General features: G+C 43.0%; 1 protein-coding gene across 2 annotated transcripts in view; it reads right to left on the bottom strand.

Annotated features, from left to right (window-relative positions):
* LOC121541398 (mitogen-activated protein kinase kinase kinase 1-like) overlaps window positions 1-16123 on the bottom strand; it is a 124694-nt gene extending 108571 nt beyond the window's left edge. For both annotated transcript variants that reach the window (XM_041850385.2, XM_045208055.1), the window contains exon 1: window positions 15616-16123. In XM_041850385.2, coding sequence (XP_041706319.2) covers window positions 15616-16109 — 494 coding nt within the window. In that variant the 5' untranslated portion in view covers window positions 16110-16123. The remainder of the gene's footprint in view (window positions 1-15615) is intronic.
* Window positions 16124-27127: the final 11004 nt, after the last annotated feature.

Below are 27127 nucleotides of genomic sequence, written 5' to 3'. Positions count from 1 at the left end.
CTTTGTGGTAGAATCTGTGTTTTAAATTCACTGCTCGACTGAGGGACATTACTGATAATTGTATGTGTGGGGTACAGAGATGAGGTAGTCATTCAAAAATCATGTTAAACACTATTATTGCACACAGAGTCCATGCAACTTATTATGGGACTTGTTCAGCAACTTTTTACTCCTGAACTTATTTAGGTTTACCATAACAAAGGGGTTGAATACTTATTGACTCAAGACATTTCAGCTTTTCATTTGTAATTCATTTGCTTAAAAAAATTATTGACATTATGGGGTATTGTGTGTAGACCAGTGAACAAAAAATCTCAATTTAATCAATTTTAAATTCAGGCTGTAACACAACAAAATGTGGAAAATTCAAGAGGTGTGAATACTTTATGAAGGCACTGTAAATTGTTAGAAATGGTCTGCATCAAACACTGTTGTAAAACAAAGAAGTGTTTCCATCTAGGTCCTAGAAGACCTCTAAACTAGGAGATAAATTGAATGTGAACCTGTGTCAAATAAATACTAGTAAAATTAATTGTTTCTCTGCAAAATCTCTATTGGACTGGAAAACCCCAATACTTGAATTAAAATTAATCACTGAAAACTAAATGTTGAAAGCTACACTGAGTAATTGAAAACCAATCTGTACGCGGCCATCTCCGCCACAAAATATAAACATAGCGCCTTTAAACATATCTTGATGGTGGAGTTGGCAGTGGAAATAGGGGTGCAGTGGTCAAACCAGACAGTTCTGGATGACAAGATCAAAGCATCAAAGCACTCTTCGCATTCTACTCAGCGCCTCAGTGAGAGCGCTAGTCATGTGATTCGGTGGGAATAGCTCAGTGGCTCACCTTGACTCCACCAAAGGGTCCGTTCTATCCCCGAGAGGCAAAGTGTCGCATTTCACATGCCACTTTACCGACCCTGCATTGCACATTGGTACAGAGGAGATCCTCTGGTCTGGTTCACAAAAGGCTCTCCACTCACTGTCAAAAAGGAGCAGGGCTGAAGTGGGATGTTACATAATACCCTGTCACCCTATCCGGTGTATGTGACAATACAAAAAAAATACAATAAAAAACAATGATATCTACAGTATATATACAGTACCAGTCAAAAGTTTGGACACACCTACTCATTGAAGGATTTTTCTTTATTTTTACTATTTTCTACATTGTAGAATAATAGTGAAGACATCAAAACTATGAAATAACACATATGGAATCATGTAATAACCAAAAAAGTGTTCAACAAATCAAAATATATTTGATATTTGAGATTCTTCAAATAGCCACCCTTTGCCTTGATGACAGCTTTGCACACTCTTGGCAATCTCTCAAGCAGCTTCACCTGGAATGCTTTTCCAACAGTCTTGAAGGAGTTCCCACATATGCTGAGCACTCTGCCATCAGACTCATCCCAAACCATCTGAATTGGGTTGAGATCGGGGGATTGTGGAGGCCAGGACATCTGATGCAACATCACTCTCCATATTGGTAAAATAGCCCTTACACAGCCTGGAGGTGTGTTGGGTCATTGTCTTGTTGAAAAACAAATGATAATCCCACTAAGTCCAAACCAGATGGGATGGCGTATCAATGCAGAATGCTGTGGTAGCCATGCTGGTTAAGTGTGCCTTGAATTCTAAATAAATCACAGACAGTGTCACCAGCAATGCACCCCCACACCATCACACCTCATCCTCCATGCTTCACGGTGGGAACCACAAATGTGGAGATCATCAGTTCACCTACTCTGCGTCTCACAAAGACACAGCGGTTGGAACCAAAAATCTCAAATTTGGACTTATCAGACCAAAGGACAGATTTCCACTGGTCTAATGTCCATTGCTCGTGTTTCTTGGCCCAAGCAAGTCTCTTCTTATTATTGGTGTCCTTCAGTAGTGGTTTCTTTGCAGCAATTCGACCATGAAGGCCTGATTCACGCAGTCTCCTCTGAACAATTCATGTTGAGCTGTCGGTTACTTGAACTCCGTGAAGCATTTATTTGGGCTGCAATCTGAGGTGCAGTTAACTCTAATGAACGTATCCTCTGCAGCAGAGGTAACTCTGGGTCTTCCTTTCCTGTGGCGGTCCTCATGAGAGCCAGTTCCATCATATCGCTTGATGGTTTTTGCGACTGCACTTGAAGAAACTTTCAATTTTCCGGATTGACTGACCTTCATGTCTTAAAGTAATGATGGACTGTCGTTTATCTTTGCTTATTTGAGCTGTTCTTGCCATAATATGGACTTGGTATTTTACCAAATAGGGCTATCTTCTGTATACCACCCCTATCTTGTCACAACGCAACTGATTGGCTCAAATGCATTAAGTAGGAAAGAAATTCCACAAATTAACTTTTAACAAGGCATACCTGTTAATTGAAATGCATTCCAGGTGACTACCTCATGAAGCTGGTTGAGAGAATGCCAAGTGTGCAAAGCTGTCATCAATGCAAAGGGTGGCTACTTTGAAATATCTCAAAAATAAAATATATTTTGATTTGTTTAACACGTTTTTGGTTACTACATGATTCCATGTGTTATTTAATAGTTTTGATGTCTTCACTATTATTCTGCAATGTATAAAATAGTAAAAATAAAGAAAAACCCTTGAATGAGTAGGTGTGTCCAAACTTTTGACTGGTAGTGTTTATATAATAAAAATAGGGTCTCCGTTTTTGTTGTAACGCATTTGATTTTCAGCATAACTGAGGCCTACCCTCCACAACATTTAATGACTTTGGAACATCTAGAACTTCGGTTGATCATTGACCTTATCCATGGTCCTCGACTTACTGCATAGGTTAACAACACTTAGATGACCACTCACACTTCTTTATATTACACTCATGCTTGTGTCATTTTAGCATATGACTATACTGACATCCGCAGTTCATCTATTGAAAGATTTGATGTGAGGTCATACTCTTTAAAGTGGCCATGGGTTTTGCACTTTAAAGGCTTTCCCTCTACTTCCATCCAGATGTTAGCCAGCTACTAATTTGAAGTAGACTCCAAAAGAGCCACTACCCCTAGCTGTTCAGTGACCATCCCAGTGTTGGAGCCACTATGACTCATTCACCACGATGATCGGACAAGACATGAATGAAATAATGCCCCCCAGGCTGAAAATGTCCAAAGAAAACCATGACCTAAGCCCAAATATTGCTTCAAATCTTCAACATCTCCAACTCAAGAGAATTTAGTAAAGCAGTGTTTTAAACCTAAGCCTGGAGCAGCGTCAGCAAAATAAAACGTGAGAGGTGAAATTACTTCTGGAAACTCTCAATTATGGATCCTAAGGGACGTGCATGGAGAGGGGATTTTGGAGCTAAATTTTTTCACCCAAAATGTTTAGTTTGTGATTGCTGGGAGGGGTGCAGTCCAAAGGAAGTGTGCTTCACAAATTATCCCTGATCAGATGAGGCTGCCGATAATAGCAATGTTTACCTAAAATGGCATGACATCTTCATGCAGTTAAGTATAATAGCCCCAACAGCCAAGGATGTGAGGAGTTTAAAAGAGGCGTAAAAACACTAATCAAACACGACAACCACATTAAAGGATATAGGCTACTATATAAGCATGTCTATCAGAAGTAGAAAGGTCCCCTAACAGAATACAAATGATGAAGCCTAAAACTTTACAAGTGCAATTCAGAAACGTGACATTACACAATTCAGAAAGTGGAGAAGGTCAATGGCTAAACCACAAAACATGGTAGGGATTACACGGGGGGCAGAACTTATCCTTCATCAGACTGTCGGCCTACTGTAAACCAGAATATCAGAACTACTGCCACATAGGCAAATTAATTGCGACCCCCCGATGGGTAGGAAACAACCATTGGCCACATACCAGCATCTTCTTTTCCAAAGGAAACTTCTGTCCTTCAAAAATCACAATAGTCAGGTTCCACTATCATCAGCCTTTCAAGTGCCAACTGATCAGTTGAGGTTAAGGCCCCGGTGAATTGTATCCAGTTTCATTGTAAACATACCACAGAGCCAAACAAGAGCTTCGACAACTTAAAATGGCTGAGCTGAGAAGATATGGATGAAAAGTCAATGGAGGTGCAGCTTTTCTTGTTTGTGTGATCTGCTGAGGACGTGGTTGGGCGATGTTCTGGCCCCAGGCAGTGAAAGTGATAGCTTTACTCCTTCAGTAGACCTCAACTTCACAACGCAGTCAGGATATGTAGAGCACCAATGGCATAAATAATATAACATACACAGTGAAGCCATGCAACTCCTCAAAAAGGTAGGCCATTTCCACTATAATGTACCTACCATTATAGAATCTCCCTCAGATACTAACTTTTAGGCCTCTATAGAAATTAAAATAAGGGCCTTGTGAGACATGAGCCGTTCAGTGTGCCCATCGAGTCCTCCCTTTAGTTTAGTCTGAAGTGCACAAATATTGTGTACAAAGAAAGAAAAGTGTCACCAAATTTGTATTTAATTTAGTCCTTTTTTCGTTGGGTGGGGGGGTTACAGGTACAATATTTCAATTAATATCAATTCAAATATTTTCAATACATTATTTCACATATTGCACCTGTGGGCTGCCACTCCGAAGAAGAAAAAATAAGACCTTTTTTTTTTTAAACACAAAAAGGTACATACAGTGAGGGAAAAAAGTATTTGATCCCCTGCTGATTTTATACGTTAGCCCACTGACAAATAAATTATCAGTCTATAATTTTAATGGTAGGTTTATTTGAACAGTGAGAGATAGAATAACAACAACAAAATCCAGAAAAATACATGCCAAAAATGTTATAAATTGATTTGCATTTTAATGAGGGAAATAAGTATTTGACCCCCCCAGGTGTCTTTTATACAGGTAACGAGCTGAGATTAGGAGCACACTCTTAAAGGGAGTGCTCCTAATCTCAGCTTGTTACCTGTATAAAATACACCTGTCCACAGAAGCAATCAATCAATCAGATTCCAAACTCTCCACCATGGTCAAGACCAAAGACCTCTCCAAGGATGTCAGGGACAAGATTGTAGACCTACACAAGGCTGGAATGGGCTACAAGACCATCGCCAAGCAGCTTGGTGAGAAGGTGACAACAGTTGGTGCGATTATATGCAAATGGCAGAAACACAAAAGAACTGTCAATCTCCCTCGGCCTGGGGCACCATGCAAGATCTCATCTCGTGGAGTTGCAATGATCATGAGAATGGTGAGGAATCAGCCCAGAACTACATGGGAGGATCTTGTCAATGATCTCAAGGCAGCTGTGATCATAATCACCAAGAAAACAATTGGTAACACACTACGCCGTGAAGGACTGAAATCCTGCAGCGCCCGCAAGGTCCCCCTGCTCAAGAAAGCACATATACAGGCCTGTCTGAAGTTTGCCAATGAACATCTGAATGATTCAGAGGAGAACTGGGTGAAAGTGTTGTGGTCAGATGAGACCAAAATGGAGCTCTTTGGCATCAACTCAACTCGCCGTGTTTGGAGGAGGAGGAATGCTGCCTATGACCCCAAGAACAACATCCCCACCGTCAAACATGGAGGTGGAAACATTATGCTTTGGGGTGTTTTTCTGCTAAGGGGACAGGACAACTTCACCGCATCAAAGGGACGAGTACCGTCAAATCTTGGGTGAGAACCTCCTTCCCTCAGCCAGGCATTGAAAATGACCCAAAACAACAAAGGAGTGGCTCAAGAAGAGGCACATTAAGGTCCTGGAGTGGCCTAGCCAGTCTCCAGACCTTAATCCCATAGAAAATCTGTGGTGGGAGCTGAAGGTTCGAGTTGCCAAACGTCAGCCTCGAAACCTTAATGACTTGGAGAAGATCTGCAAAGAGGAGTGGGACAAAATCCTTCCTGAGAGGTGGCCAACTACAAGAAACGTCTGACCTCTGTGATTGCCAACAAGGGTTTTGCCACCAAGTACTAAGTCATGTTTTGCAGAGGGGTCAAATACTTATTTCCCTCATTAAAATGCAAATCAATTTATAACATTTTTGACATGCGTTTTTCTGGATTTTTTGTTTGTTATTCTGTCTCTCACTGTTCAAATAAACCTACCATTAAAATGATTGACTGATCATGTCTTTGTCGATGGGCAAACATACAAAATCAGCAGGGGATCAAATACTTTTTTCCCTCAATGTAACTACAAAGTATTGATAATATTTTATCAGATTTTAAAGTTTAAGTAATAATAAATTCAGTATACAGTCGTGGTCAAAAGTTTTGAGAATGACACAAGTATTGGCCTTCACAAAGTTTGCTGCTTCAGTGTTTTTAGATATTTTTGTCAGATGTTACTATGGTATACTGAAGTATAATTACAAGCATTCCATAAGTGTCAAAGGCTTTTATTACATTAAGTTTATGCAAAGAGTCAATATTAGCAGTGTTGACCCTTCTTTTTCAAGACCTCTGCAATCCGCCCTGGCATGCTGTCAATTAACTTCTGGGCCACATCCTGACTGATGGCAGCCCATTCTTGCATAATCAATGCTTGGAGTTCGTCCGAATTTGTTGGTTTTTGTTTGTCCACCCACCTCTTGAGGATCGACCACAAGTTCTCAATGGGATTAAGGTCTGGGGAGTTTCCTGGCCATGGACCCAAAATGTCGATGTTTTGTTCCCCGAGCCACTTAGTTATCACTTTTGCCTTATGGCAAGGTGCTCCATCATGCTGGAAAAGGCATTGTTCGTCACCAAACTGTTCTTGGATGGTTGGGAGAAGTTGCTCTCGGAGGATGTGTTGGTACCATTCTTTATTCATGGCTGTGTTCTTAGGCAAAATTGTGAGTGAGCCCACTCCCTTGGCTGAGAAGCAACCCCATACATGAATGGTCTCAGGATGCTTTACTGTTGGCATGACACAGGACTGATGGTAGCGCTCACCTTGTCTTCTCTGGACAAGCTTTTTTCCGGATGCCCCAAACAATCGGAAAGGGGATTCATCAGAGAAAATGACTTTACCCCAGTCCTCAGCAGTCCAATCCCTGTACCTTTTACAGAATATCAGTCTGTCCCTGATGTTTTTCCTGGAGAGAAGTGGCTTCCCCGCTGCCTTTCTTGACACCAGGCCATCCTCCAAAAATATTCGCCTCACTGTTCGTACAGATGCACTCACACCTGCCTGCTGCCATTCCTGAGCAAGCTCTGCACTGGTGGTGCCCCGATCCCGCAACAGTCAACTTTAGGAGATGGTCCTGGCGCTTGCTGGACTTTCTTGGGCGCCCTGAAACCTTCTTCACAACAATTGAACCTCTCTCCTTGAAGTTCTTGATGATCCGATAAATGGTTGATTTAGGTGCAATCTTACTAGCAACATTATCCTTGCCTGTGAAACCCTTTTTGTGCAAAGCAATGATGACGGCACGTGTTTCCTTGCATGTAACCATGGTTAACAGAGGAAGAACAATGATTTCAAGCACCACCCTCCTTTTAAAGCTTCCAGTCTGTTATTCTAACTCAATCAGCATGACAGAGTGATCTCTAGCCTTGTCCTCGTCAACACTCTCACCTGTGTTTACGAGAGAATCACTGACATGATGTCAGCTGGTTCTTTTGTGGCAGGGCTGAAATGCAATGGAAATGTTTTTGTTGGGATTAAGTTAATTTTCATGGCAAAGAGGGACTTTGCAATTAATTGCAATTCATCTGATCACTCTTCATAACATTCTGGAGTATATGCAAATTGACATCATAAAAACTGAGGCAGCAGACTGTGAAAATGTATATTTGTGTCATTCTCAAAACTTTTGACCACGACTGTATACAGGAAAATAAAACAAAAATGAAGTGGGCCTCCACCCCCAACCTCCCATCCCATCCCATTCCCCCAACCCCACCCAGCCAATAGGACTCACTGTGCAATAATAGTGTTTAAAAAAACAAAAATTATGACTATCTCATCTCTGTACCCCACACATAAAATTATCTGTAAGGTCCCTCAATTGATTAGTGAATTCTAAACACAGATTCAACCACAAAGACCAGGGAGGTTTTCCAATGCCTCACAAAGAAGGGCACCTATTCATAGATGGTAAAAATAATTAAAAAAGACTATGAATATCCATTTGAGCATGGTGTAGTTATTAAATACACTTTGGATGGTGTATCAATACACCCAGTCATTACAAATATACAGGCGTCCTTCCTAACGCAGTTGGCGGAGAGGAAGGAAACCGCTCAGGGATTTCACCATGAGGCCAATGGTGACTTTATTTAAAACAGTTACAGAGTTGAATGGCTGTGATGGGAGAACACTGAGAATGGATCAACAACATTGTAGTTACTTCACAATACTAACCTAAATGACAGAGTGAAAAGAAGGAAGCTTGTACAGAATAAAACTATTCCAAAACATGCATCCTGTTTGCAACAAGGCCCTAAAGTAAAACTGCAAAAAATGTGGCAAAGAAATTAACTTTATGTGCTGAATACAAAGCGTTTGGGGCAAATCGAACACAACATATCACTGAGTACCACTCTTCATATTTTCAAGCATGGTGGTGGCTGCATCATGTTATGGGTATGCTCGTCATCGACAAGGACTAGGGTGTTTTTTATGATTTAAAAAAATGTATTTTTTTATTTAACCTTTATTTAACCAGGTAAGCCAGTTGAGAACAAGTTCTCATTTACAACTGCGACCTGGCCAAGATAAAGCAAAGCAGTGCGATAAAAACAACAAACACAGAGATACATATGGAATAAACAAAACATACAGTCAATAACACAATAGAAAATCTATATACAGTTTGTGCAAATGTAGTAAGTTATGGAGGTAAGGCAATAAATAGGTCATAGTGCAAAATAATTACAATTTAGTATTAACACTGGAGTGATAGATGTGCAGAAGGTGATGTGCAAATAGAGATACTGGGGTGCAAATTAGCAAAATAAATAACAATGTAAATAACAATATGGGGATGAGGTAGTTGGGTGGGCTAATTACAGATGGGCTGTGTACAGGTGCAGTGATCGGTAAGCTGCTCTGACAACTGATGCTTAAAGATAGTGAGGGAGATAAGTGTCTCCAGCTTCAGAGATTTTTGCAGTTCGATCCAGTCATTTGCATCAGAGAACTGGAAGGAATGGCGGCCAAAGGAGGTGTTGGCTTTGGGGATGACCAGTGAGATATACCTGCTGGAACGCATACTACGGGTGGGTGTTGCTATGGTGACCAATGAGCTAAGATAAGGCGGGGATTTGCCTAGAAGAGATTTATAGATGACCTGGAGCCAGTGGGTTTGGTGACTAATATGTAGTGAGGGCCAGCCAACGAGAGCGTACAGGTCACAATGGTGGGTAGTATATGGGGCTTTGGTGACAAAACGGATGGCACTGTGATACACTACATCCAATTTGCTGAGTAGAGTGTTGGAAGCTATTTTGTAAATGACATCGCCGAAGTCAAGGATCGGTAGGATAGTCAGTTTTACGAGGGCATGTTTAGCAGCATGAGTGAAGGAGGCTTTGTTGCGAAATAGGAAGCCGATTCTAGATTTAACTTTGGATTGGAGATGCTTAATGTGAGTATGGAAGGAGAGTTTACAGTCTAACCAGACACCTAGGTATTTGTAGATGTCCACATATTCTAACTCAAACCCGCCGAGAGTAGTGATTCTAGTCGGGCGGGCGGGTGCAAGCAGCATTCGATTGAAGAGCATGCATTTAGTTTTACTAGCGTTTAAGAGCAGTTGGAGGCCACGGAAGGAGTGTTGTATGGCATTGAAGCTCGTTTGGAGGTTTGTTAACACAGTGTCCAATGAAGGGCCAGATGTATACAAAATTATGTAGTCTGCGTAGAGGTGGATCTGAGAGTCACCAGCAGCAAGAGCGACATCATTGATATACATAGAGAATAGAGTCGGCCCGAGATTTGAACCCTGTGGCACCCCCATAAAGACTGCCAAAGGTCCAGACAACAGGCCCTCCGATTTGACACATTGAACTCTGAGAAGTAGTTGGTGAACCAGGCGAGGCAGTCATTTGAGAAACCAAGGCTATTTAGTCTGCCAATAAGAATGTGGTGATTGACAGAGTCAAAAGCCTTGGCCAGGTCGATAAAGACAGCTGCACAGTACTGTCTTTTATTGATCACGGTTATAATATCGTTTAGGACCTTGAGCGTGGCTGAGGTGCACCAATGACCAGCTAGGAAACCAGATTGCATAGTGGAGAAGGTACAGTGGGATTCGAAATGGTTGGTGATCTGTTTGTTAACTTGGCTTTCAAATACTTTCGAAAGGCAGGGCAGGATGGATATAGGTCTGTAACAGTTTGTATCTAGAGTGTCACCCCATTTGAAGAGGGGGATGACCGCGGCAGCTTTCCAATCTCTGGAGATCTCAGACGATACGAAAGAGAGGTTGAACAGTCTAGTAATAGGGGTTGCGACAAATTCGGCGGCTCATTTTTTAAAGAAATGGGCCAGATTGTCTAGCCCAGCTGATTTGTAGGGGTCCAGATTTTGCAGCTCATTCAGGACATCAACTAACTGAATTTGGGTGAAGGAGAAGCGGGGGGGGAGCGGAGAGTGCAGAGCTGGTGGCCGGGGTAGGGGTAGCCAGGTGGAAAGCATGGCCAGCAATGGCAAAATGCTTATTGAAATTCTCGATTATCGTAGCTTTATCGGTGGTGACAGTGTTTCCTAGCCTCAGTGCAGTGGGTAGCTGGGAGAAGGTGCTCTTATTCTCCATGGACTTCAGTGTCCCAAAACTTTTTGGAGTTAGTGCTACAGGATGCAAATTTATGTTTGAAAAGCTAGCCTTTGCTTTCCTAACTGATTATCTATTTGGTTCCTGACTTCCCTGAAAAGTTGCATATCGCGGGGGCTGTTCGATGCTAATGCAGTACGCCAGAGGATGTTTTTGTGCTGGTCAAGGGCAGTCATATCCGGGGTGAACCAGGGGCTATATCTTTTCTTAGTTCTGAATTTTTTGAATGGGGCATGCTTATTTAAGATGGAGAGGAAAGCACTTTTGAAGAACATCCAGGCAACCTCTACTGACGGAATGAGGTCAATATCCATCCAGGATACCCAGGCCAGGTCAATTAGAAAGGCCTGCTCGCTGAAGTGTTTTAGGGAGCGTTTGACAGTGATGAGGGGTGGTCGTTTGACCGCGGACCCATTACGGATGCAGGCAATGAGGCAGTTATCGCTGAGATCCTGGTTGAAGACAGCGGAGGTGTATTTAGAGGGTAAATTAGTCAGGATGATATCTATGAGGGTGCCCATGTTTATGTATTTAGGGTTGTACCTGGTAGGTTACTTGATAATTTGTGTGAGATTGAGGGCATCTAGTTTAGATTGTAGGACGGCCGGGGTGTTAAGCATATCCCAGTTTAGGTCACCAAGCAGTACGAACTCTGAGGATAGATGGGGGGTAAGCAATTCACATATGGTGTCCAGGGCACAACTAGGGGCTGAGGGGGGTCTGTAGCAAGCGGCAGCAGTGAGAGACTTATTGCTGGAAAGGTGGGTTTTTAGAAGTAGAAGCTCAAACTGTTTGGGCACAGACCTGGATAGTATGATAGAGCACTGCAGGCTACCCCCTTTGGCAGTTCTATCTAGACGGTTGTTTTTCGGGATGGAAATGTCTGAATTTTTGGTGGCCTTCCTAAGCAGGATTCAGACACTGCTAGAACATCAGGGTTGGCAGGGTGTGCTAACGCAGTGAATAACTCAAACTTGGTGAGAAGGCTTCTGATGTTGACATGCAATAATCCAAGGCTTTTACTGTTACAGAAGTCAACAAATGATAGCGCCTGGGGAGTAGGAGTGATACTGGGGGCTACAGGGGCTAACCTCTACATCACCAGAGGAACAGAGGAGGAATAGAATAAGGATATGGCTAAAGGCTTTAAGAACTGGTCTTCTAGTGCGTTGGGTACAGAGAATAAAAGGGGCAGATTTCCGGGCGTTGTAGAATAGATTCAGGGCATTATGTACAGACAAGGATATGGAAGGATATGAGTACAGTGGAAGTACACCTAAGCATTGGGTAACGATGAAAGAGGTAGCATCACTGGAGGTACCGATTGAGCCGGTCTCCGCGTGTATGGGGGGTGGGACAAAGGAGCTCTCTGAGGCTGGTTGAGCGGGACTGGAGGTTCTACAGCGAAATAGTACAAAAAGAACTAGCCCAAACAGTAATAGGCTAGGCATATTGAAATGGGAGAGAGGCATAACGCAATCACAGGTGTTATTCGAGAGTGCTAAGACAACAACTGGTAATGGCGACGAAAGTTTGGGTTGAGGCTAAACAGATAAACAGGATAGGGTACCGTGTAAAGGAACAGTCCAGCAGGCATCAGCTGTGTAGCTGAGTGAACATAAGGTCCAGTGAACAGCAATAGATACGTTCGGGAGCAGTTTGTAGGCTGCTACAGCACAGGCGAGCAGGAGGCACGGCTGTTGATTGCGCATGCTAGCGGGCCGGGGCTAGCAGATGGATCTTCGTGGTCGTCGCAACAGGAAACCTGTTGAAACCACATCAGACGATTACGTCGGCAGACCAGTCATGATGGATCGGCGGGGCTCCGTGTCGACACTAGGAGGTCCCGTCCGGTTGACAGAGAGGTAGATAGCCGGGAGATGGGCCTGGCTCGAGGCTAGCTCAAGGCTAACTGGTGCATCGGGACAGTGGTGAATTAGCCAACAACAGCCATTCGGTTGCAGCTAGCTAGTTGCGATGATCCGGTGTTAAGGTCCAGTGATTCAGTGATTCCGGCAGAAAATCCGATATGCTCTGGGTCGATAGCACGCTGTGCAGACCGATAATTGTCCAGAGCTGGCTGGTAGGTAGGTAGTGCAGGCCACGGACAGTGGTGAAGACCGCTAACGGAGGCTAATAGCAAGTAGCTAGTAGTCAGCCGTAGGTTCTTGATAAAAATAAATAAATAATAGAATCCGTTCCACATTGGGTGAGGCGGGTTGCAGGAAAGTATATTTGGTTAAAGGATGGGAAGTGAGATAGAGAAATATATACAAAAAAAATACAAAAAACTAAAAATCAGGCTATTTACACAAGGACACAACACAATACATGACCACACTGCTACGCCATCTTGGAAGGATAAAAAGAAACGTAATAGAGCTAAGCACACGCAAAAACCTAAAGGAAAACCTGGTTCAGTCTGCTTTCCAACAGACACTGGGAGACAAATTCACCTTACAGCAAGACAATAACCTAAAACACAAGGTCAAATATACACTGGAGTTGCTTACCAAGACGACATTGAATGTTCTTGAGTGGCCTAGTTACATTTGTTACTTAAATTGGCTTGAAAATCTATGGCAAAACTTGAAAATGGCTGTCTAGCAATGATCAACAACCAACTTGACAGAGCTTGAAGAATTTTTTTAAGAATAATGTGCAAATATTGTACAGTCCAGGTTTGCAAGGCTCTTAAGAGACTTACCCAGAAAGACTCACAGCTATAATCACTGCCAAAGGTGATTCTAACATGTTTTGACTCAGGGGTGTGAATACTTATGTAAATGAGACATTTCTGTATTTCATTTTCAATAAATTTGCTAAAACCTCTAAAAAATATGTTTTCACTTTGTCATTATTGGGTATTATTGTGTGTAGTAATGGGAGATAAAAAATATATATTTCATCCATTTTGAAATTAGGCTGTAACACAACGAAATGTGGAATAAGTCAAGGGGTATGAATACTTTTTGAAGGCACTGTATTTGTCAAATGGCAGTCGAGCATCAATCATCATGTCACCAGAATAAGATCCTCGATATCTATTTGAAAGGAGCATCAAGCTCATCCCCGTGCACTTTCACCACCCTGTGAAGTTCATCATAACTTATTTCATCTGTAGTCTAATAAACTGCATGGTTTCCCGAGTTGTAGTGGGAGGACCACACACCATATCATCGAGTGACTCCAAGTTTACTTCGATATTATGGTTATTATGTCAATATTTGTGCATAAAGGCGTTTCCACAACCATTTCTCACGTAAATCATTTTACAGACACAAAAAGATCCCATCTTCTCGAACGAACAAATGATCTGTCAGCATTTATAAAATTGTACCGAAACTTCCTGTTTCCATCACAGCTGTCGTGTTTTTAAAAAATGTTTATACAGTATGACTTTACTCGCATAAAAACTGCGGAAGGAAACGTGGTTAGTGAAATGACCAACATTTCTGTATGCTGCTTACAATTATTAATGCTGTTCTGTTAACTTGTATTAATACAGAAAGGTCTAAATGTTCTGTATATTTCATCGTGTTGTTTCTAAAGGATAGGCGGAGAGAGGACTGAAGTTCAACCTTGAAAACGATTGTGTCAGAAAAGGGTTTGGGCCTCTGAGGTCCAATAGTGGGTCTTCGGTGAATGGGGTTCAGTTGTTTGTTGGAATTCTACGTTTGTGCGGTGAGCGAATTCTGATGGTTTGCCCTTGCCCATTATCCTGGACAAGAAACGCCACAATGGAATCCAGCTCTCTTTCCATTAATTTCTTTAGCTTTCAACATCCTATTCATCTTTCATTATCTGTACAGTTCCAAAAGCCAACGTCTCATGTTGCAACAAATTGTCGTCTCACAATCTTTATTTTCCAAAAAGCTGTCATTCATCCTGGGCGACTCTCAACTTTCTCACGTGATTATGTTCACTGATCTTTGCACTATATAATCACTCATTAACCGAGGCTCTTCGTTCTGTAAAGGTACACAGAATCTACGTTTTCAGTGAGCCTAAGCACCTGCGTGCCCTGTAAAATAACCTGGAACCATAACTGACACTAAGATGTTGATTGTTAAACACTACTCACAAAAATAAATATCTAGAAGTTGACTAATTTTTTATGGCAACCATTACAAAACAAGGAGTAAATTAGTAACATTATTATGACAGGTCACATTGTTTTTGAGAGAGATATTGTAGTGTGTGTGTGTGTGTGTGTACATTTATTTGAATGGTAGAACATTGCATAGCAAAGGATCAACAGCAGAATTGGAATAACATCTTGAAGCAAGTGACATACTATAAATCTGAGTTTGTCATACATCAATTATTTCACCCCAACAATTTTATAAATAAAACAATTATATTTAAATATTGTTGCTTTTCACATACGTTTTTTCTCAGTGGAATGTGAGGATATTTAAATATCTTACTCTCAGACAACCAATTGCTAGTGCAATCTAGTGCTGCTATGGCACATCTGTAAATAGGCAGTGAAAAGTATCACTTTTGCCTCTATAGTTTACACAAAAAGTCATTCTACTGGATTAGAGTTGGAGCATTTCAGACCTTGAATTCTCTGGTCTTGGAATTGGGATATTCGTTTGAATAATGATAAAATATAAATAGCCTACATAAGAAGCATAATCATTATTAATTAATCATTTATAAACCAATAAAACGTTTTACTGTCATAAAGAAATCATGCTTTACAGTAAACACGCACTTGAATTTAATAAATCTAGATATTGCAAGTTTTAAGATGAGGAAATCTCACAAATCAATATAACACCTTGCTACAAATTACAAACTGTTATGTCTGCAACTGACAGAATGCAACCAACAAGATAAAAAGTATTAATGATAATCAAACATCCATGCACTGAGAGCCAATCTTATAAACCTTACCTATTTTGTGTATCGCTCACTTCTATTGAAGTTCGGGTAGCACCATTATCGGGACTGAGATGGTCGTTGCTGTTTTTTAAATAAGTTTTCAACAATTCCTGAGCGGCTGTAGACAAACTATTACTTGTTTTATCTGAGAGAGGGTGATCAGTTAGTGAGTTGCTCTGCTGAATGTGGTGAGTTTGCTGTAATAAAGTAGCCTGGACAGCACCAGGCGAGGAAATAGACAAGAAGTGCAGCTGCGCTGATATCGGAGCCGTCCCAGTCTCGGGAGAAAGGAGCTGCGACTCAGGTTTATCCAGATCCACACTTCGGACTTTCCGTAGCTTTTTACGTCTCCATTGCGAGTTTTCCCCGGTACTACTCTTCGCCTTTCCGGGACAGCTTGGAAGACCAGGAGTGCTTGAGTTTCCCTGAGGACCACTTCCAACGTTTGTGCCGTTATTCGATTCATATATTCCTGACGACGAGGTCCGGCTCCCCGCCGTCGCCATTTTCTGTCCCAGAGTTTATCACTTATTAGGGTCTATGGAAGAGGGGAAGGAGGGAATTGGGGGAGGTTCGGGAGGGAGGAGCGAGAGAACAGTGACGTTTAGTAAAAGGCGCATAAATTGGCGTATTTTGCGTAACTTTACGCAATGTCCGAATCTCATCTAAAATGTTACATCAACGTTCAAAGAAGGTTGACAATTAATGATAAGTGACTCCTGTTTAAGGCTGTCAGCATGTGATACCACTTCAAAAGGCTTAAAACAATGACTGAGAATAATGTTGTAGATTTATTTTAAAACTGCAAAGAAAGTTAAACAATAAATAAGCATAAACCATTGGCAGCTGAAAACACACCCAGGGCACCCTCAGGTTTAAAGACATTGGGGCATTCGAGCCACTGAGGTATAATAACAACTGGAGACTGCATCCAAGATGTCCCACCATTGTTTTCAAGGTAATCTACTCACGCTTGCATACCCTGATTCATGGTCAATCTATATCCAAGTTGCATCAGGTTTATACCGGCTAACATCACATGCACACTCAGTGTGCACAGGGAGCAGCGATGATGTCATCCAAAAACATGGCAGACATTGGATGAATATAACATGTTAATATATTTGGCTGTGAGTGATGGAAAAAAATCGGACTCAGCAACAAGTATTTGAATAATTCAATGGATAATTCAGGGTTTTGTGCACAATGGTGATGACTAAAGTGTCTTATTAGGAATTTTCAAATCTGACATCTCTATGTGGCCATCTATGGAAATGGTCTTTCTGGGCCGGGTGTCAGTTAAACTGCAGTACCGAAGCAAAGCTATAGGAGCAGTTGAAACCGTGCTTCTACACCAGAACCCTGACCACTTGGTTCAAGCGGATCACTTTTGTCAAGACCTTGACCAACGTTGGTCACCGCCTTTCAAAGTGTGTTGCATTATGTGCATAAACATTGTCTAACTTTCGACTACATGCAGAGAGGAAGAGGAAGAGAGAGGCCCAACTAGGTGGAAAATCTGTCTCCCTCCAGCAGGTGGTGTTTTTTCATTGTTCCACCCACCAAGCAAGGAGTTTTTGTATGGAGGTCAATGAGAGAGTTTATTTGCTACATGAGGTTTATTTGATCGAATAGAAGTTTCGTACTGCTTACGTTGTTACGAGTGTACTGATATAAGTAGGACCTGTGACATTCCGGCAACTTTGAGAAAGAACACTTTATATTGGAGTTGCCTCGAGATGGCTATGCATATTCATGGCATGAGGCTAGTAGCATAGCATCTCTCTCCATTGAATACAGGCGGTTGACGTCAACAACCCTCATCGAATATTCAAAAAAGGATTACAATAAAGAGATGTATCCACCAATCCAAAGAAAGGATAGGCGGGAGCTAGACAGCCGTGCCGCTTTGTGGACAACGATTCCCATTGTTAGGACGGAGAGACGTATCTTGTCAGTATATCCATAATCTTTGCTACAAGTCAACTGCATGACCTTTACAACAACCGTGTGATCTAAAGTTATTAACTGGAAATGTCTGCAGTTGTTCCTCACCAACTGCAACTTGAAGTCGGAACCAAAGCATTGTGGGAGACAACCTTCTGTTTTTTGGAAGCAAAAGGCACTACATGCTCATAAATGGTTGATGTTGCCGCCTATCATTGGTTATTATTGATGCATGTTTACTGTTTTAGAGCTTAAATACATATTTATCCTCACATCCTTACAATCTAAATTACATAGGCCTACATGTGATCCAAATTTCTAACACAAATAAATGAAATATCCTACTTGCGACAATATAGCTAATATATTTATCTAGATGTTACTGTAATGTTGAGTCCCATGTTATAGCCAACAATTGGTCTTGTCTATAATATTGTTGTCACCAAACAAATTCAAATGTGTTAATTGTCTATTAAGTGTGAATAAAATGTAATACATATTGTAGGCTACACATCGGGTTATTGTAGGGGATTTCTACTCTGGCAATTTTAGAAGCTTAATCTGTGTGTGGGAAACCGGCCCCTGAATGAGCAAGTACCCCAGACACCAGTCGTGGGGTCAATACCAAGTGCATTTGTGCATTTGATTGCTTGGTATAATCCTTTTCATATTGTTTACCCAGTAACTTATGTGAACTGTACATACAGTGCATTCGGAAAGTATTCAAACCCCTTGACTTTTTTTTGTTGTTGTTGTAAATATGTTATTTCAGGGTGGTTGTTTTTTATAAATGTGCAAAAATGTCTAAAAACCAGTTTTTGCTTTGTCATTGTGCAGTATTGTGTGTAGATTGATGAGGGAAAAAAACAAGTTAATCCATTTTAGAATAAGGCTGTAACGTAACAAAATGTGGAAAAAGTCAAGGGGTCTGAATACTTTCCGAATGCACTCTATATAGTCTAATCCTTTTCTGTACAGTGAGTGTTTTGTCCTTCATGTGATTAAATGTACATGCTTTACATGCTTACTGACAAAAGCAACATAAAGGTTGAGAATTAAAGAAATACACTGCAGGCTGTAGTGATGCTGACATGCAATCAATTACCATACAGTAGGAATCTTTGTGGACTCCATTTAATCACATCTGTTACATTCCATGTTGCACAATCACAAAAAATAATGAGGAAGTGCATATCCCATATGCTGCAAAAACTCCTATATGTTCTCATTCTAGTAGCCTATGCACTCACTACCTGGTTTTGTTTTGTATTTTTGTGATGGTTTCCTCGAAATATGACTTGTGAATGTTAGATAGAGCTTGGGCTGGTATCTAATTTCCTTATCAGGATATTAATTCCTTGGGCCATGTTGATCATGTTCAGCTTCGTGTAGGAGAAGTGGAATTTCGATAGCATCCACTTCATCGGCAATAACAAAGGCGAATGCCATGTCTGCCATTGTCAGGTTTCCTAGAATCAGCAGAAGTTATCCGAATTGCTGTCGGTGCATACAGTATGTCCCTCCCCCGACTTTACTTGTCGACTTCCGTCTACAGTCGGTTACTATCGGCTTACCACTCAAACATGCCCTATCAACCTACACACTTATTCTTCTTCTAGACGCGTTGTTGTGTATTTTGGCCTTTTCACAGGTCGGAAAGTGAATTGCACATTTTGTCCACAAAAAAGGGAAAAGGGGGAAAAAAAGAAATTGCACAACCATCTAACCCTAGATACTGTATATACCACTATCCCCAACAAATCCACCACCCCTTCCCACTACTTTGGCCCTAACAGTTCGTACACCAGGCAACATGGCCACCCCCAGTTCCTGAGGTTCAAGGACAAGGTAGCTGTTCTGGAAAGAGCCAAGAACTTGAGTGGAACATTTTTCTTCCTCAACGAGGACTATCCTGAAGCTGTGCGCCAGAAGAGGAAAGAACTTATCCCAGCCATGAAAGCTGCCAGAGCGCATGGGTACATTGCTTACATTTACATTTTTACATTTTAGTCATTTAGCAGACGCTCTTATCCAGAGCGACTTACAGTTAGTGAATACATATATATTTTTTTTATACTGGCCCCCCGTGGGAATCGAACCCACAACCCTGGCGTTGCAAACGCCATGCTCTATCAACTGAGCTACATCCCTGCCGGCCATTCCCTCCCCTACCCTGGACGACGCTGGGCCAATTGTGCGCCGCCCATGAGTCTCCCGGTCGCGGCCGGCTGCGACAGAGCCTGGATTCGAACCAGGATCTCTAGTGGCACAGTTAGCACTGCGATGCAGTGCCTTAGACCACTGCGCCACTCAGGAGCCCCCGCTTACATCCGCTATGACAGGCTCATTGTCCACCCTCCCTCCCAGAAGCCTGGAAGGGATGAGAGAGCCAAGCCTATGGGTTTGTAGCTTCAACCCCGCAGCACACACACACACACACACACACACACACACACACACACACACACACACACCAATGGATTAATGGACTGCTGAATGTATATATTTTTCTCTTGCTTTGTTTGTGCTTTTCTGTATTATGTCTAGCTCTAATAAGCTACCCAGGAAAGGGCTGAAAATAGCCCATATTAATATATGAAGGCTTAGAAATAAGGTGCATGAAATCAATAACTTGCTAACATCAGATAACATTCATGTATTAGCCATTTCTGAGACTCACTTTGATAATTCATTTGATGATACAGCAGTAGCAATACAAGGATATAACATCTATAGAAGAGACAGAAAAGTTTATGGGGGAGGTGTTGCTGTATATGTTCAGAGCCATATCCCTGTAATGCTTAGAGAATATCTTATGTCAGGTGTTATTGAAATGTTGTGGTTGCAGGTTCACTTGGCACATCTAAAGCCTTTTCTTTTGGGGTGTTGCTATAAGCCACCAAGTGCTAACAGTCAGTATCTAAATAATATGTGTGAAATGCTTGATAGGTAGTGTATGTGATGTAAACAGAGAGGTCTACTTTCTTAGGAATTTGAATATTGACTGGTTTTCATCAAGCTGTCCACTCAAAAGGAAGCTTCTCACTGTAACCAGTGCCTGTAATCTGGTTCAGGTTATTAATCAACCTACCAGGGTGTTTACAAACACTACAGGAACAAGATCATCCACATGTATCGATCACATTTTTACTAATACTGTAAAATTTTGTTCTAAAGCTGTGTCCGTACACATTGGATGCAGTGATCACAATATGGTTGCTATATCTAAAATAGTGTATAAGAAATCATACAAAAGATTTTGCTGTGACTCTTATGTGGATGATGTTAAAAATATTTATTGGTCTGATGTGATTAATAAGGAGCATCCAGACGCTGCACTTGATGAATGAATGAAGTTGCTACTTCCAATGATTGATAAACATGCACCTGTTAAGAAACTGACTGTTAGAACTGTTAAGGCTCCATGTATTGATGAGGAATTGAAAAACCGTATGGTTGAAAGAGATGGGGAAAAAGGAGTGGCTAATAAGTCTGGCTGCACATCTGACTGGTTGACTTACTGCAAACTGAGAAATTGTATGACTAAACTCAACAAAAATAAGAAGAATGTATTATGAAGCCAAGATCAATGATATAAAGAATGATGGAAAAAAAACTTTGGAGTACTTTAAATGAAATTATGGGCAGAAACACAAAATCAACTCCATCTTTCATCGAATCAGATGGCTTATTCATCACAAAACCATTTGATGTTGCCAATTATTTTAATGATTACTTAATTGGCAAAGTGGGCAAACTTAGGCAGGAAATGCCAACAACAAACAGTGAGCCATCGTATTCATGCATAAAAAAACAAATAATGAAAGAAAAGCATTGCAAGTTAGAATTTTATAAAGTTAGTGTGGGAGAGGTGGAAAAATTATTGTTATCGATGAATAATGACAAACCTCCTGGCATTGACAACTTAGACGGAAAGCTACTGAGGATGGTAGCTGACTCTATAGCCACTCCTATCTGTCATATCTTTAATCTGAGCCTAGAGGAAAGTATTTTTTCTCAGACCTGGAGGGAAGCCAAAGTCATTCCGCTACCCAAGAGTGGTAAAGTGGCCTTTACTGGTTCTAACAGCAGACCTATCAGCTTGCTGCCAGCTCTTAGCAAACTGTTGGAAAATATTGTGTTTGACCAAATACAATGCTATTTCTCTGTAAACAAAGAAGGGCACTCAACATGTACTGCACTGAAACAAATGACTGATGATTGGTTGAAATAAATTGATAATAAGAAGATTGTGGAACTCAAAGGGTGTTCTTTAATGGAAGCTTCTCTAATGTCAAACATGTAAAGTGTGGTGTACCGCAGGGCAGCTCTCTAGGCCCTCTACTCTTTTCTATTTTTACTAATGACCTGCCACTGGCATTAAACAAAGCATGTGTGTCCATGTATGCTGATGATTCAACCATATACGCATCAGCAACCACAGCTAATGAAGTCACTGAAACCCTTAACAAATAATTGCAGTCTGTTTTGGAATGGGTGGCCAGTAATAAACTGGTCCTGAACATCTCTAAAACTAAGAGCATTGTATTTGGTACAAACCATTCCCTAAATTCTAGACCTCAGCTGAATCTGGTAATGAATGGTGTAGCTGTTGAACAAGTTGAGGAGACTAAATTACTTGGCGTTACCTTAGATTGTAAACTGTCATGGTCAAATCATATAGATTTAATGGTTGTAAAGATGTGGAGAGGTCTGTCTGTAATAAAGAGATGCTCTGCTTTTTTGACACCACACTCCAAAAAGCAAGTTCTGCAGGCTCTAGTTTTGTCTTATCTTGATTATTGTCCAGTCGTGTGGTCAAGTGCTGCAAGGAAAGACCTAGTTAAGTTGCAGCTGGCCCAGAACAGAGCGGCACGTCTTGCTCTTCATTGTAATCAGAGGGCTGATATAAATACTATGGCTAAGAGTTGAGGAGAGACTGACTGCATCAGTTCTTCTTTTTATAAGAAACATTAATGTGTTGAAAATCCCAAATTGTTTGCATAGTCAACTTACACACAGCTCTGACACACACACACTTACCCCACCAGACATGCCACCAGTGGTCTTTTCACAGTCCCCAAATCCAGAACAAATTCAAGAAAGTGTACAGTATTTTATAGAGCCATTATTGCATGGAACTCTGCTCCATCTCATATTGCTAAATTTTTTTGACCTTGATAGTTTGTGTGTATGTATTGATATGTAGCCTACGTGTGCCTTTTTAGAAAAAAAAAAAATGTAGTTCTGTCCTTGAGCTGTTCTTGTCTATTAATATTCTGTATTATGTCATGTTTCATGTTTTTTGTGGACCCTAGGAAGAGTAGCTTCTGCTTTTGCAACAGCTAATGAGGATCCTAATTAAATACCAAATACCAAATACACCACAATTGAAACACACCACTTTTTCCACCGAAACTACCCACTCCTTTGTCCCATGCCCTCCTGCACACTTCTCACACCTCGAAATCTTCCTCCTACATACTGCTGCAACATGACCATAAACTTGGCAACTGAAACACCGTCCTAGATTCCGAACAAAAGCTCTCACAGAATAATTTATATGCCCGAGCATGACTTTATCCGCTGAACACTGCATCAAAACTCAGAAGGACAGACAGGGTCAGTCTCACGCTCGCCACTTGGTCTGCGCACCGAATGGTGTTCATCACAGACACCGGGGATCCTCAACTTCAGTTGATCCACCTCTACACTCGCCAGTTATCACTCCTTTCAGTGGCTCTCTGCTCTGGATAGCAGGACACAGCTCTTGTCCGGAGGCTTGTAACACGTAGTGCCCTCTCCCTCTGGTCAGAAGACAGACAAAAAATCACCACAAGTCCACTTCTGGATACTTTGACCGAATTGACAGAACCCAGCTCTTTCTTCACCCAGCCTGATACCACGGACAGATCGGCCAAAAGGCATGGATCCACTTTCTCCATGAATCATACTCCCAATGGGTCAGTCATCTCAGGCATTTTCCTGATCATTGGGGTGAGGCTCAGAAGCCTTCAACTGTCCTGTCGGCGCAGATTCTTTCTCTTCACTTTTGTCAGGTTCAATTTCTGAGCTTTCGTGTTTCCATTGCCTTTCTTAAATATATTTTTTTAAGATCACTTTATTGTTCAATTGCACGCAAGGTCCAACTGAAATGTGACCTACGCTTTTTTAACCCAACCCCTCCGTAAGACACACATACACTCACCAGCCAGTTTATTAGCTACACCCCCCCGTTCCCGAAAATGTATCGCTCCTACAGACAGTGAGTCACGTGGCTGTGGCTTGATATATAAAGCAGGCAGAGAGGCATTGAAGCGTTCAGTTACGGTTCGATTGAACATTAGTGTAACGATCCCGGCAGTCTGAGTCGGGTCCGGTCTGTGTACTAGTTTTTCTGCTCGTGATCTCCAGTTTCCCGAGGGTTCTGGAACGCTCCCTGCCTGGTTGCCGGGCAACGTTGCTAGGCGGGAGCTCTCGTGATTTCCGCACCTGCATCCCATCAGCAATCTGCACACCTGGTCCTGATCATCACCCTTCTTAGGCTCTGGCCTAACATCCATTCCCTGCCGGATCGTTAGCCATGAACAGTAGGTTTACCAGAGTATCAGTCTTAGAGCTTCTAGCGTTAGTTTTGTTGTTTTGCACCTTGTTGGTTTGTTGTTTACTTACCTCCGTTTTGTTCCATCCGCAGTCACTCGTCCGGAACCTTCATCCAACCTCTGCCTGGTGGTCGGCGGCTGCCGAGCCATGATTGGATCAACCACTGCACCCCCAACAACTAATCAACGCCGCCCGCTCTGTTCCCTGGATTATTCAGCATCACTCTTGAATTTGTAAATAAACACTCACCTTCGTTTCAACTTACCTTGTCCTGGTCTGCTTCTGGGTTCTGGCTTTGTAACTCGTGACAGAACGATCCGGCCAGTAATGAACCCAGCGGACCTGGACTCTGTTCGCCATGCCATTACCCATCAGGAGAAGATGTTGGGCCATCATAGCACGGAGCTACAGGAGATCGCGTTGGCAGTTCGGAACCTTTCTACCGGTCTGACGGAGGTCCAGAACCAGCGCAAGTTTCCGGTGGAGGATCCACTACCGGTTTCACCCATCTCGCCTGCCGCGTCTGGAGCTGTGTCCTTCCGTGAGCCCAAGGTTCCGACGCCGGATAAATATGAGGGGGAGCTGGGAAGATGCCGTTCTTTCCTTATGCAGTGTGGGTTAGTGTTCGATCTACAGCCCTACTCTTATGCCACAGACAAGGCTAGGATAGCCTTTGTGATTGAGTTGCTGCGTGGTCGAGCGCTGGAGTGGGCTTCAGCCGTTTGGGAACGACAAGACCCCTGCATGGCTTCATACCAGGGGTTCACGGCCGAGATGAGGAAGCTCTTCGACCATTCCGTCCGAGGGAGGGACGCAGCTAGGCGCCTGTTTTCGCTTCACCAAGGAACTCGCAGCGTGGCCGACTTCGTGATCGAGTTCAAGACGTTGGCTGTGGAGAGTGGGTGGAATGAGGAGTCTCTGCAAGCGGCCTTTTACCAGGGTCTGTCGGAGCAGCTCAAGGATGAGTTGATCTCCTATCCGGAGCCTAGTGACCTGGACAGCTTGGTAGCCTTGTCTATTCGGGTGGATAATCGAGTCCGAGAGCGAAGGAGGGAGAAGCAATGGGGTCCGTCCAATCGATCAGCTTCTCAGGTTCCAGTCGGGTCGGGGATTGGACCAGAATACGTCGATCATCGTCCACCACACAGGATTAGTGGAGAGGTCCTGTCTCCCGATTCTGAACCAATGCAAGTAGGGCGGCACGGGTTAACCAAGGAGGAACGCCAACTCAGACGTAGGACTAACTGTTGCCTCTACTGTGGTGGTTCGGGACATTACCTCGCCACCTGTTCCCGGCGGTCGTCAAACTGCGCGGCTCGCTAAAGTTGGGAGGACTTTTAGCGAGCCAGTTTCGACCTCTCAATACCTCTGTCAGACCCCGTTTCCCGGCTACCCTTGTGAACAGGAATCAGAGCTTAGCGATTAACGCTTTTATCGATTCAGGTGCCGATGGAAGCTTTCTTGATGCCGAGTTGGTGGAACAGCTGGGGCTTTCCAAGGAGCAATTGCCGGAAGCCATTGAAGCGACCACTCTGAACGGCAGTAGTCTGGCACGTATCACGATGAGGACTGAACCGGTTAAGATGCTGTTGTCGGGGAATCATTCGGAGATGATTTCATTCTTCATTCTGCCGTCTTCCCATGTTCCTCTGGTCCTTGGATACCCCTGGCTGAAGGAACACAATCCCACGTTCGATTGGGTGACGGGCAAGGTAACGAGTTGGAGCCTTGATTGTCATGCTAACTGTCTCAAGACTGCCTGTCCCCATTCGGTTCCCAGTCAGGTGATTGAGGCTAAACCCCCAGATTTGTCCCTGGTTCCCGAGACATATCACGATTTGGGGGAAGTGTTCAGTAAGCAGAAGGCTCTGTCACTCCCTCCCCCACCGACCATATGATTGTGCCATCAACCTGTTCCCTGGAGCTGTCTACCCCAAGGGAAGGTTATACAGTATCTCCCGCCCTGAACGTGAGGCTTTGGAGACCTACATCAAGGAGTCCCTAGCTGCTGGTCTCGTTCGTCCTCGTCATCACCCCCTGGGGGCAGGATTCTTCTTTGTGGGTAAGAAGGATGGCTCTCTTCGACCGTGTATTGATTATCGGGGGTTGAATGACATCACGGTCAAGAACAAGTATCCCCTGCCCTTGATGAGTTCTGCCTTCGACTCCTTACAGGGTGCTACGGTGTTCACCAAGCTAGACCTACGCAATGCGTATCACATGGTCCGGATCAGAGAGGGAGACGAGTGGTTGACGGGTTTCAATACACCGATGGGTCACTTCGAGTATCAGGTGATGCCGTTTGGACTGACCAATGCTCCAGCGGTATTCCAGAGTATGGTGAACGACGTCCTGAGAGATATGATCGGTCTCTTTGTGTTTGTTTACCTGGATGACATTCTGATCTTCTCGAAGGAACCTTCCCGACCACGTCCAGCATGTCCGGCAGGTTCTGCAGCGATTGTTGGAGAATCGCCTGTTCGTGAAGGCCGAGAAGTGCGAGTTTCACGCCCACACGACATCCTTTCTCGGGTACATCATCTCCAGGGGAGAGATTAGGATGGACCAGGAGAAGGTTAGAGCGGTTCTGGAATGGGCCCAGCCCGGTACGAGATTGCAGCTCCAGAGATTTTTGGGGTTTGCGAATTTCTACCGCAGATTCATCCGGGATTACAGCCGTGTGGCCGCTCCGTTAACTGCCTTGACTTCCAGTATCAGGAGCTTCAAGTGGAATCCGGAGGCGGATCGAGCGTTTCTGGATTTGAAGAGGCGATTCACCAACGCACCGATTCTCTCTCAACCGGACACGGCCCGTCAGTTCGTCGTTGAAGTGGACGCGTCTGATGTGGGAGTTGGCGCCATCCTGTCGCAGCGATGCTCCACGGACAGTAAACTCCATCCCTGCGCCTACTACTCTCGTCGCCTTTCGCCTGCGGAGAGGAATTACGATGTGGGTAACCGGGAGCTTCTCGCG

Source organism: Coregonus clupeaformis, chromosome 27, assembly GCF_020615455.1.
Source record: "Coregonus clupeaformis isolate EN_2021a chromosome 27, ASM2061545v1, whole genome shotgun sequence".
NCBI classification, from domain to species: Eukaryota; Metazoa; Chordata; class Actinopteri; order Salmoniformes; family Salmonidae; genus Coregonus; species Coregonus clupeaformis.
This window is presented reverse-complemented; position numbering and strand designations above follow the sequence as displayed.